Source organism: Ctenocephalides felis, unplaced genomic scaffold (assembly GCF_003426905.1).
Source record: "Ctenocephalides felis isolate EL2017-DRISC unplaced genomic scaffold, ASM342690v1 CF-g0.4_SCAFFOLD_01886, whole genome shotgun sequence".
Classification (NCBI taxonomy): Eukaryota; Metazoa; Arthropoda; class Insecta; order Siphonaptera; family Pulicidae; genus Ctenocephalides; species Ctenocephalides felis.
The window spans coordinates 47,267,521-47,281,037 of NW_020538040.1; the positions used below are offsets into that span (position 1 = coordinate 47,267,521).

At 31.0% G+C, this 13,517-nt stretch overlaps 1 protein-coding gene across 1 annotated transcript; it reads right to left on the reverse strand.

The window, feature by feature from the left end:
* Nucleotides 1-3,159: 3,159 nt before the first annotated feature.
* Nucleotides 3,160-7,548, reverse strand: LOC113375022. The gene is made up of 4 exons (XM_026614976.1): nt 6,864-7,548; nt 5,640-6,170; nt 5,451-5,567; nt 3,160-5,114 (listed from the first exon to the last, which is right to left on the reverse strand). The coding sequence occupies exons 1-4, from the start codon at nt 7,546-7,548 to the stop codon at nt 3,160-3,162; spliced, it is 3,288 nt and encodes a 1,095-aa protein (XP_026470761.1).
* Between the last annotated feature and the right edge of the window lie 5,969 nt (nt 7,549-13,517).

Below are 13,517 nucleotides of genomic sequence, written 5' to 3' on the forward strand. Positions count from 1 at the left end.
GTACCTCTATTTAACAAGCTTACACGTGGGTAGGGTTAAGAGAACCAACTTAACCTTTACCTTAGTAAAAGTATAAACAATATAAAATAGTAAAACAAAAAGTGAATAAAGTTAGAAAATACAATTTTGCAAGTGATAAATAAATAGTTATTTCAACGCTGCTTATGAATATTTCTGATAAAATGCCAGATCGAGGTTATCATTTAAAAAGAAAAATTACCCATGAAATTTGTATTTCGCATCGATTGATATAGCAAATATTTAGTAAAATTCTTTTAAAATTAGAAATAAGACTATGGACCTGTTTGTCTCTTGGCCAATTTTACCTTATTTTATTCATTATATCTTGCCTATGAGGTAAAAAGGACCAGATAACAAATTTTTGAAAAAAAACAGCAAAAAACATATTTCTATTCACAACACATTTCTATTCACAAGATTGTTGTTTGTTTGATATGTGTTATTTGTTCTGATATAATTGGTTTGGTTACCACAATGTAATTGCTGAAAGTCAAATTGGACTTTGTGTCGCGCCTTACTCTTCGAACATATTAAAAATAATTATGATAAACAAAATATGAGCAATTTAGCAGCATTCTGCATGATATTAAGGGGTTACATGGGTTTTCTCGGGCAAAAACGGCCTTTTTTCAATATTATTTCACGTATATAAAATGAAATATTTTAATAATTTTTTTTTTAATTTAAAAGATACATACTTAATAAACATTTTGTAAAATTTTCAAAAAAAAAATTAAAATGGCGGTCATTACGACGAGATTTCCGGCAGTTCCTCGAAAAAAAGGTGCCTCCGCGTTGTCAGCAGAATTTCTTTCAGGATCATCCAAAATAAAAATAAAAAATACGTGTTTTAGTTAAGACAATAAACTAGGTATTGGACGAAGGGAAAGCAAAAAAATCAATATTTGATTTTTGGCAAACGTTTTTATAAAAAAATGCAGATTTCGATAAAAATTTATCGATTTTTTTTTAAAAGTTGTAATTTGAAAAAAAAAGAAACCTTTAGTTCAAAACTTTGTAAATGATATTTCGAAGACCTGTGTAAAATTTCATCAAGATCGGGTGATTAGTTTGTGAGAAATCTTGACAACCGTCTGTGAAAACATAGTTTTGAGAAAAACGCGTTTAAAGTTTTAAGAGGCAATAAAGGTGGACCTCGAGCATCCACCTTTTCAAGACTGTATCTCCAAAACTATTAGTCGGATCAATTTGAAATTTTTAGGGCAATATTCTAGAGACGTTATAGAATTTAATAAACAAACAAAAAATAGTCGATTTTTTGAAACCGTGAAACCCATGTAACCCCTTGAAAGTTGTATTGTATCTTCAATGTGCAGTAGAAGATGTTTCGCACAATATCTTGTCGTGTTCTAAGGACTTGAGAATGTATGTCGGGTGTCGGCAGCCGAAACGTTCGACACGACAAATGCAGCGAGCGGTATGCAATAACATGAATGGTTCACCCGAACTGTTTAGAATGCCTTGCGCCAAAGCCTGGGCAACCTTTAACGGACCCAAAGCACCGCAAATATTCGATACCCAAAACTTTATTGTATTGACATTTGCGTAATGGCTTTTGTGTAAAATCATATCAAACAATTCCATTAAATTCACATACCATGGAGATAGTAATTTCATATAGATATCCATATTGATCAAACTATATCCGATTTATCCTTAATGGTAGTTTGAAAATGTTAACGTTTTATATTATATTTTAGTATTAAATTATAATAGTAATTTAGTTCATTTCTTTACTCAATTTTTGTGTTATTAATTTGTTGGATCTAACCATAGTGTAACAGTTTAGTGGTGCAAGTATTTTTTTCTTCAATACGCAAGAAGAGAAAATACATGAAACCAAAAACCGGAGCGCAGGACCAGAGGGTATGAAAGCAGAAAATTTGAAAGAAAAAATCATAAAAGTGCAAAAATTTAACAATGATAATAAAATAGTAGTGGGATTAATAAACAAGGGAGGGAAAGGGACTTATTGATTTGTGGTGCTCTCATACCATAGCCCTGCCTTCAAACAGAGTACTATTAATTATATATATATTTTTTTTTTCAATAAGATCTTTAACGATATAAAAATATATATTTTTTGCCTTCATTGGACGTGTAAACTATCATGCATAATATTGTCATAACTACTGTCTCGCGGACCAACATAATAAAAAGAAATTTGCAGGTCCGTCATTTTTGATAGGTAATATAAAATATCATAAAATTTCGGTTTGCGTTATTATTATACACTAATTTTTAATTTTGTTTTACTTCATTTCGATTAATTGCTATCAATCTTATCTATCAATGTGTAACAATTTTTCTGATTGCTAAATTGTATAAATAGTTATTTAAATTAATGTAAAACTTTAAAACAAAAATCACATATGGAGTTAGTTGAAACAGAACCTTGGGACTAGTTGTACCTTACAAAAATAATATACTGATTTAAGTGAAGAAAATTAAATGGAATGTATAGTTTGCAAGGTGTGGGCATAAGAAAATTGTAGCAGAAGAGACTCTATATTACAATACTAATTGTGGTTTACCTTGATTTATATTATAAGAGGCATTATACATTTTAATTGTGTTCATTATAGTTTGAGTAGATTTATGAAAAGAATTACTTAGAAACAAGCCAACTTTCTTAAAAATAAGTAGAGAATAAATTATCAGATGTTGTTTTTTGTTGAAGTTGTAAGCTCAAGGACCAGATAGAATTAGTGGCTCTATCAACCGTTTTAAATGTAAATATTGATTGATAACAAATAGATTTACACTTATTTATTTATAGAATATAATTTACACTGTTTGTGATAAAGTTTTAGTATTGATATAATATTGGAATATTTGAATGTGGATAGCTTGGCGACCGGGTTAAGACTATATTGTTAGTGCCGCCTTCAGGTATCTAGCAGGACCCTTTTGTAGTTGGATCTTGAGATGCAAATTGCCTATGCGTTGTTGCAAATGTAATATTTTCTTAGAAAAATATGAGTGCAGCGTTGTCACGTCTAATTTGGCGTGAACATTCTCCCCCCCTTGAAATAATATAGGGTATATGATTTCAAAATTAGAATTATAGTTCAACACTTTGAGTTAATAACAGTCTATTGGTTTGATTTATATTGTCTATGATTTTGGTAATACACAAATTCGATTAATTGCACGTTTGAGTACACCATTTTGTGTCTTGATTGTCACAACACGCACAAGTCCATCATCTCCTGGATGTGTGTCAAGAATACGCCCCAATCGCCAGTGTAGTGGAGGTAAATTGTCTTCTCTGACCACTACCATATCGCCTACCTTAGCTGGTTGCGATGGTTGAACTTGCCATTTTGTTTTTGTCTGCAGCTCCGATACGTATTCTTTGTGCCAACGCTTCCAAAAATGTTGCACAAGTTTCTGTAGTCGTTGATACCGAGAAAGCCTGTTATCAAGGGTTTCAAGCACGGATGGATCGGGAGCAGATGTTAAGGATTTTCCAATAAGAAAGTGACCAGGAGTTAAGGGATCATAGTCATTGGGATCGGAGCTTAAGGGAGAGATTGGTCTCGAGTTTAATATTGCTTCGATCTGTGTCAAAACCGTATAAAAATCTTCAAAAGTTAAAATAGCATTACCCAATACTCGCTTTAAATGAGCCTTGCACGACTTTATGCCCGCCTCCCAAATTCCTCCAAAATGAGGAAAGTTTGGTGGAATGTGCTTCCATGACACGCCTTCGTTGGTCATATCATTAACAATCTTATTTTGATTTGATTTTTGTTGTAAAAATTTATAAAGCTCCTTTAATCCTGATGCTGCGCCTATAAAATTTGTTCCATTATCGGAATAGATTTCGCGAGGTTTTCCGCGTCGCGCCATAAATCGTTTAAAAGTGGCTAAAAAACTATTCGTAGTTAAATCAGATACTAATTCGATATGTATTGCTTTTGTAACAAGGCACACGAACAAACATATGTAAGCCTTAAATTTTTTGTATCCTCTTGTTTGACGATCTCTTAATAAGATAGGACCTCCGTAATCTACTCCGCATATAAAGAAAGGTGACTGCGGTGTAACGCGATATTTAGGCAAATTGCCCATTATTGGATTAATAAATGTAGGTTTTACCTTAAAACATGTATCGCATTTTTTCACGATCGATCTTGTCAGGTTTCTGCCTCCGATAGGCCAATAAGTATTACGCAACGCATTTAATAACATCTGTGCTCCGCAATGATACAGTTTTAAATGCTCATGCCTAGTTATCAGAATAGTCAATTGATGATTTTTTGGTAGTATTATCGGATGGCATTTATCATATGGTAAATTTGAATTCTTTATCCTACCGCCGACGCGCAATATTCCATTTTTGTCTAAAAACGGTGTTAATGATTTTAATTTCGACGATTTGTGTAATGCTTCCCCACGCGCGACTATATCTATGTCTTGTTTGAATATTTCATATTGTGATATTTTTATTAACTTGTTTAGTGAATTATTGAATTCATCGACCGTGAGTGGGCCATACAGTAGTTCTTTTTCTTTCTTCTTTAGTTTTAAATTTTGTAAAAATCGATAACAAAAAGCAGTTACGCGCACGAGTTTAATAAGGGAAGAGTATAAGAAAAAATGTTCGTTATTGTTAATTTTTGTACAAGTCAAACTTGTGATTTGACTTTCGACATCAGTTTCAGGAATTAAGATATTGTCAGTTGCACGTCGCTGTGTTTCAGTTAGATTTTGTAGCCAAGATGGGCCTGCCCACCACAAGGATGAATTCAATAAATCATGTGTATAGCACCCGCGTGATATGAGGTCCGCTGGATTGTCTTCCGATCGGACATGTAGCCAGTTATTTGCGTCTGTTTTTGTTTGAATATCAGAAACTCTATTGGCAACGAAGGTTTTCCATTTATAAGATGGAGATCTTATCCACGAAAGAGTAATTGTGGAATCGCTCCAATAGAATTCTTTGTCAAACGCGATATTTAATGCATGTTTAGTTATTTGCGCAAGATTTGCTAGCAGTTGTGCCGCACAAAGCTCGAGACGGGGGAGTGTAATATTTTTTAATGGTGCTACTCGAGATCTTGCCGCTATTAGTTTGATTTTGATTTCAGAATATTTGTTAATAGACCGTACATATATACACGCGCCGTAAGCTTGCTCTGATGCGTCAGCAAAGCCATGTAATTCTGTGTTTATACGATTATTACAAAATATATGTCTTTCAATTTTTAAGGTTTTAATAGATTTTATTTCGAAACAAAACTGTTTCCATTTATTTTCTAGTTCCGAAGGAATGGGCTCGTCCCATGATAAGTTTAATCGCCATAGGCTTTGAATTATTAGTTTTGGTATGACGATAATTGGAGATAAAAAGCCCATAGGATCATACATTTGCGCTGTTGCCGATAAAATGGATCTTTTACTAACTATTTGATTTATTCTTATATTTTTGTAGTCAAATTCAAAACTGTCTGTTACCGAATTCCAAGATATACCTAAAGTTTTGATAGTTTGTTCGCCGATGTTTAAAGTTGGATTATCTGCATTTAAAAGTTTTGAATAATTAGAATTAAAATTATATAGATTGAATTTAGCTTGTTTTAAAATATTACAAAGGTTATTTTTAATAGTGAATAATTCGGATATGTTATCAGTTCCCGTTAATAAATCGTCAACGTAGAAATCATTTCTGAGAATTTCGCATTCCTTTGTATAGTTAGTTATGTTTTCTCTGGCTAACTGCTCCAAACAGCGTATGGCTAAAAACGGCGCAGATGCTGTTCCGTATGTTACTGTATTTAATTGATAAATTTTTAATTTGCTGCTAGGATTGTCCCTCCAGAATATTCTTTGCATTTTTCTGTCGTTTTCGTGAACCAAAACTTGTCTGTACATTTTTTCTATATCAGCTGTAAGTACAAACGCATGTCTTCTGAATCTTAGTATGATAGAAAAAATATTATTTTGAATTGTGGGTCCAACAAGTTGTAGTTCATTCAACGACAGGCCTGCATCGGTTTTGCAAGATGCATCGAACACTACACGCAATTTCATTGTTAAACTGTCTGGTTTTACCACCCCGTGATGAGGCAAATAGAAACACGTCGCGGGTTCGGAAGATTCGTTGACTTCGCTCATGTGCCCTAGTGTTATATAAGTATTCATGAAATTTTTGTATTCGTTAAATAGATTTTTGTTTGTTCGTAAACGGTTTTCAAGTGAAATAAAACGTTTAAACGCGATTTGCTTACTATTCCCTATTTTTTTTATATTGTCTGTAAACGGAATTTTAACTATAAATCTCCCGTCGTTTGCCCGCGTTGTATTGGCAACAAAATGCTGTTCGCATTGTTTTTCAGATTCGGTAAAATGTTGTATATCGCTACACGCTTCCAGTTCCCAGAATTTTTGAACTTGATTTTCTAAATTAGCCGTATGATGACATATCGTAAAAGAACTGGAATTGTTGAGAGGTACGCTGCCAGCAATAACCCACCCGAATTGTGTATTTTGCAAAATAGGTCTATTTTTTCCTAGATGAATATATCCTTTACAAAATATATTCCAAAATATTTCCGAACCTATTAAAATATTGATTTGATTGCTTTTATTAAATGTGGGATCTGCTAATTTTATATAATTTGGGATATTTAAAATATTTTTATTGAATGATACCGTCGGCAAATTATTTGTTATATTATTTAAGATAAAGCAGGATAGATCTAATGAAAAGTTATTAATGCACGATTTTAAAGTAATTGTTGTTTTTGACTTAATTTCCGTTGAATTTTGATTTATTCCCCGGACTGACATATTTATTGATTGTTTAAGTAAACCGAGCTCATTAGCAAACTTCTCCGTGATGAAATTGGATTGTGATCCCGAATCTAATAATACTCTACATGCTCTATATCTATTATTGCTATCTAATACATTAATTACTGCTGTAGATAAGATGATTTGACTTGAATCATTTTCGGTATGGCACGAAACATTTTGTGGTGTATTATTAACAGCTGGTAATTGGCTTGAGTCTATATGCAGAAGACTATGATGATTTGAATTACAAAAGGCACAACGATTTAAAGAAGTACATTGATCGCTGTTGTGATTGTAACGTAAGCAATTCGTGCATAGTTTTAATTGATTTACTTTGCTTACTCTATCTTCTGGAGATAGTGTCCGAAAACCTTGACATTTGAACGGTGAATGAAATGGCTCTTTGCAAATTGGGCAAATATTTTTGTGATTAGTGGATGTAGCGTAAGACTTGGTATGTTTTGCATAATTAGGTTTTATATCTTTAAATTTACTGGAGTTTCCGATTCTTGTTTCAGTCGGATTAATTGCTTCTAATATTGTGCAGCGTTGATTTAAAAAATTGCTAAGTTCGGAAAATGTAACTAGTTCAGAGCCTTTATTCATTAACATCTCCCACTCTTGATGAGTTTTCTTATCAATTTTAGAAATTACAAGATAATTTAATAACGCGTCCCATTGATCGACGGGTTGTTGTAACATTTTTAAGCATCTTAAATGTTTATTAAACGCATCTATTAGATTACGAAGGTCTTTACCTGATTCGTTATGCATTGGCGGGTGATCAAATAATTTTTTAATGTGATTGTTTACGATTATTTTCTTGTTTTCGAAACGCGTTTTCAGTAAATCCCATGCAATTATATAATTATCGGCAGTTGCCGGTAGGGATTCTATAAGGCTTGCCGCCTCTCCTTTTACGCATGATTTTAAATAATAAAATTTTTGAGAATTACCGATGTTACAATCATTATGAATTAAAGAAGAAAACGAATCATAAAATTGTAGCCAATTTAAGTAAGAGCCGTCAAACTGAGGTAAATTGATTTGAGGTAGTTTTATGTTGTTCGAATTATTTGTTATAGTAGTGTCATTAGAATTACTATTCGAACTAGTATCCGACTTACTTGATGCTGCCTGACTAAGTTTAAGTAAAGTTGATAAACAATCATTATGTTTTTCAAAAAATTCATCTAACTCTATTTCTATTAAATTATTAATTTGACTTTCGTCTTCTAGTAATGCTGTTATACTAATTACGGTATTTTCAAAGATTTCAAACAAAGGCTTCACATCATCGATAAGGCGTTTTATGTCTGCAATATTTAAGTCGCAAGCAGGTAGTTCCGACATTTGCCTGCACACTTTTTCGTATTTTGTTAAACGTGTTTTAGTAACTCGCTGTTTCATTTTGAGTTTATTTAATGATTCCATTTTGACACAGATTGAATTAAAACTCTAAATATTAAATTAAGGAAAGATTGATAGGAAGGAATGCTTGACTAACCTGATATACTCGCTGCTTGCTGTGCTCGCTCGTAGGTGTAGCGCCAAAGTTAGAACTTCCTGTCTTGTTTAGAACTTTCACTTTATTTAATTTTTGATTTAGATTTAAGATTTTAATTATTTTCTTCGCACTGGTGACGCATCCGGTTCGTTTTGGACCAATGTTTTTTTGTTGAAGTTGTAAGCTCAAGGACCAGATAGAATTAGTGGCTCTATCAACCGTTTTAAATGTAAATATTGATTGATAACAAATAGATTTACACTTATTTATTTATAGAATATAATTTACACTGTTTGTGATAAAGTTTTAGTATTGATATAATATTGGAATATTTGAATGTGGATAGCTTGGCGACCGGGTTAAGACTATATTGTTAGTGCCGCCTTCAGGTATCTAGCAGGACCCTTTTGTAGTTGGATCTTGAGATGCAAATTGCCTATGCGTTGTTGCAAATGTAATATTTTCTTAGAAAAATATGAGTGCAGCGTTGTCACGTCTAATTTGGCGTGAACAGATGTTTTATTGCCATTTTGTTGTTGTTACTACTAGACTTGGTAGACGTACAACTAGCCCCAAACACGGGGTAAGTTGAAACGCATTTTTTCTAGAAAATGATTTATTGTGAAATAATGAACAACAGTTGTGGAATTATTTCTACTTGATTTGGTAGAGGAATAATTACGGCAACTATCCGTTTTTATTTCATGGAAAGATACATTAAGTAAAACAAAATACATTACTATAATACATACATTAATTTAAACAAAAGTGTTTACTAGATGTCAACCAGTCCCTAGCTCATTTATATAAGTTTAAATTTGAATAATTAGACAAAGATTTTTTATAAAATGACAACCAAATAAGTCAACATGTTTGCTTAGTTATAAAATATTTCACATATTTCACATATTTCATTACATTTACTACTATTATTTTTCAACGTGTTTATTATTTCCCAGTATCTAGTTTCGATATCATGCTTTTTCCACTGTGATTTATATGTAAATTGATACATGCGCCTATATTGTTCTTTTTTTATTAAATTTACAAGCCGTCAATAATCTTTCTTTCGCAAAACATGTAAATCCATTCAACTTTTAAAGTAGTCGGTTCATAAGGTAGCCTTACTGTTTCGAAGCAATTTATTTATCGGTATAAAGTTTCTCCATCAACTTGTTTCATTTTTTCTTCTAAACTTGTAAGAGTTTGTTACTCATCTCCCTTTACTGCAGACCGTTCTCAACCAACACGTGTCACTATTTAGACCAACTTTTTCTTCGCAACACTAGCAACTATTTTTTATTTACTTTTTCTCAATAGCATGGTGTTCTCTGACATCTACCAAGGTAATTTAGATCGTCGTATTGTGTTAGCAATTACGACGTTTAGAACATGACAGAATATTTCTGTATATATACACACAAAAATATAAATATATCTCATTGTTAGACTTAGTCTTCGATTAGGTCTAATATAATATCATATAATTGTAAAACTGAGAAGTTCTCATTGGAGTTCTTCTTAGGCATCGCTCTTAAAATATTGTCATTTTAGCTCATAGGAATCTTTATGTATTTCTGATTGCTAAATAAAACTGAGTTAAAAAAAAAAAAATCATTGTTGATGAAATGAATGAGAAAATATATCATTTTGTTGATTATTTACGTTAAATATAAATTACATTGAATTTAATAAATATATGAATTAAAATTTATTTCACTTCATATGTAATAGCACACCAGCAAAATTATTATTTCACGAGCTTTTAAATTTGATAATGTTCTGTCTTAGATATGATGTCTATCTTGTTATGATCTATGTGGATTATATCTCGTTTATCTCGTTGCAAAGTATTATTCTTGCTTTATTCATTTATTAATACAAGGCATTATCTCTATATTCATGGATTTCAAGATTTCAAGAATGATAGAATCTCTCGAAATAGGAATATTAAATCAATGCATTCAAATAAAAAACTTACCTTCTATTAGGATGAGATACAAAATCCCAATCATATAATATAGTATTGCTTTCTTTTTCCTCTCCATATTGATATTTCATTTATTTTAAAATCCTAGTTAATTATTAGATTTAATATTATTTATTTTTATTGCTCATTTTTATATAACTTTTTTTTATTATACGTTTATACAATTTTTCATAAACATTCACACTGAATTAAACAACTACACGTTTATATTTTATACAAATTTACGTAATCAAACATTATTTATATTTATATCATGCTAAGATACTATCGCTAGAACTTAAAACTTCGATTTAACGAAAACATTCGCTAATTATGTTTTTGTTTGGAATAAAATCGAAGTTTATGTTGAAGGTTCGTTAGAACAACAAACGTCACGCGTTCTTATCATCCATGACGTATACCGTCGTGTTACTACTGTCACTTTTGTTCTTTTTTGCAACTATCTTTCGTGACTTAGCACGTTCGCACAGCGGTCACTCATAGACAAATACATACCGGCTCGAATCGCGTACGTAGACACAAGTATATATTTTTTTGAAAATAAAAATTAAATAAAATAATTATCTTAGACGTTGGTTTTTTGAGAATGTGTATGAATTCTTTGGAAATGTATTTATGCCAACATTAACGTATGTGGTGTGTGTTCTATATGGTACGGGTTTCGAGCCGTAGCGATCGGCCAGTGCTACGCGGTGGCGATGTGGTTGATGCTACGCGGCGATCGCCGATCGACTACTGATCGTAGAGGACCCCGTCAACCCGGCTACGGCGCAGCTTCATTCCGCACATGTACCAAAATGTACCAACACAGGCGCCATAAGAGATCTGCGTAACATAATACATACAAACGGGGCCTTTATGTGAGAGATATGCGCGAATGTATTGAGAATACAGTATTTGCGAACGCACACAAACATACATAAAAACGAGCGACCCGACGCATAGCGAGTGAGGCAGATGAAAACGTTATCCCTTGCTTAAAGTCCACTGCAGATTTTTAAAGCGAGATTTTTTTCATTGAATACATCTTAATACTAAATACCGCAGAAAATTGTATTCCATAATTATCATGGACGATTTAACAATAAACGCTTAAAATTTAGTTGTCTACTTTTTTATAAATACATATAAGTATAAAGGTAATGGCAACTAGAAATCTCACCGATAAAAAATAATTCCAAATTGATAAAAGAAAATTTCTAAAAGTTGTAACTTTTAATATTAACTTTAAGATAGTCCGCACTCCAACTAAAGTTTTTTGGTTCTTTTTCTTAAGTGAATACTTATTTTATAAAATATTTCAAATTTTTGTTGTAATTTTTTTATTTATGATCTAAATAAGCAAATACGTTATTCTCAAAATTTTCATTTACTTGTCGCTAAGTTATAAAATTCTTAGACAAATTAAATTTTACACATGTTATTTTCCTAAGAAACTTTGGTTGGAGCGCTGACTGACTATCTCATTATTATTAAAAAAACTTTCAGATAATCATTTGGAAGTATTTGAGCCCCTAAGAGCCAAGAAATGTCTATATTAAGGACAATCCTAATATATATATATATATATATATATATATATATATATATACATATATATATATATATACATATATATATATATATATTAGGGTGGTCCTTAATATGGACATTTTCGAATTTTCTTGCTCCCAAGGGCTCAAATGGTTTCAAATTGATAAAAAACAATTTTCTGATATATATATATATATATATATATATATATTGTATGATTCTGAATTTGATGTTGACATATGTATTAACAAAGTCTAATAATCGGGCATAACATCAATAAAAAAACATGAATTTCTTTCGAAAATTTAATTTAAATCCATACGTTTCGGTTATAATCCTAGCCTTCATTCAGTGGAAACTAAAAATAAAATTAAAAAAATTAGTTAATCTTAGTGTTAAAGACTACGAACAACACACTATCCAATTGTGATTTTTTAAATTAGTATTTTGTGAAAATATTGTGTAATTACAAGTTTAATGTTTATAATACATAGTGTAGTGCATTACCATATCTTGATACCATGGACTAATTTTTTTAATTTTATTTTTAGTTTCCACTGAATGAAGGCTAGGATTATAACCGAAACGTATGGATTTAAATTAAATTTTCGAAAGAAATTCATGTTTTTTATTGATGTTATGCCCGATTATTAAACTTTAACATATATATGTATATATATATATAATATATATATATATATATATATAATATATTTGTTGGTGTTGGTTGTCAATCAGATTCAAATTGCGATCAGGTGAATTTTAATAAAAGCCGCAGCGATCCAAATTTGTATGTATTATGTTACGTAGTACATAGATTCGATATCCTACTAAGTATTTATTTATTTTTTGGTTTCTTGTAATATCAAAAAATATATATTTTACTATAGTGCACATTCTTATACCATGGAACAGTAGTATTTTCAATAATTGTAATATAAGAATACCAAATTTTGACAGTTACTGTTTTGTACAAACTCTAAAATGTCAGTTTACTTGTGTGGTTTCTAGTAATGTAATTTTTACGATTTTATTCTTTTACTCGAAATTTTTTAATAATAAAATTATTATTTACAATCCTGATTAAATACGCCAACTTTTGATGAAAGTTGCCAACACACTTTAGTACATTTTTATTAAAGGAGAGCTTTTCAAAGTCGACGATTTTAAAAAATTTAAATCCATAGTTCAACAAAAACTTTTAATTCTTAGAAATGTTATTTCACGCTTTCGGTTCCAAAGTCTAAATGAATGAAATGAATAAAAGTTAACCACAATAACCAAGAGATGGTCATAATTTCACCAAAGCTCTAGGTAGCACTTAGAAGCTCATAATTTCCAAACAACGTGAAATATATTTTTTTCTACGTTCTTTTAGGACAGTTAAAATGTCTACAATCACCCAGTTTCTGCTTGACGTTAAGGTCTGGGACACCCTGTATATATATATATACTAAATTATGTATATATATATATATATATATATACATAATTCAGTAAGACGCTAGTAAAATGCAAATCATGTACATTTGCGAAAACATTTTAGAAAATTATTAAAACTTAATTTTAATTTCTTAAACATTGCAGGAGCCGAAAATAAAACTTTATATATAATATTAGTATATAACTCTCTTCTTCAAA

What these genes read in the sequence shown, in the direction of transcription:
- LOC113375022 (XM_026614976.1), bottom strand. Translation starts at nt 7,548, where the DNA reads ATGTTACAACAACCCGTCGATCAATGGGACGCGTTATTAAATTATCTT. An exon ending in CACTATTAAAAATAACCTTT is followed by an intron (nt 5,568 to 5,639) that starts GTAATATTTTAA and finishes TTTTAAATGCAG; the next exon opens with ATAATCCAACTTTAAACATC. An exon ending in AAGAATAAATCAAATAGTTA is followed by an intron (nt 5,115 to 5,450) that starts GTAAAAGATCCA and finishes TCAAACTAATAG; the next exon opens with CGGCAAGATCTCGAGTAGCA.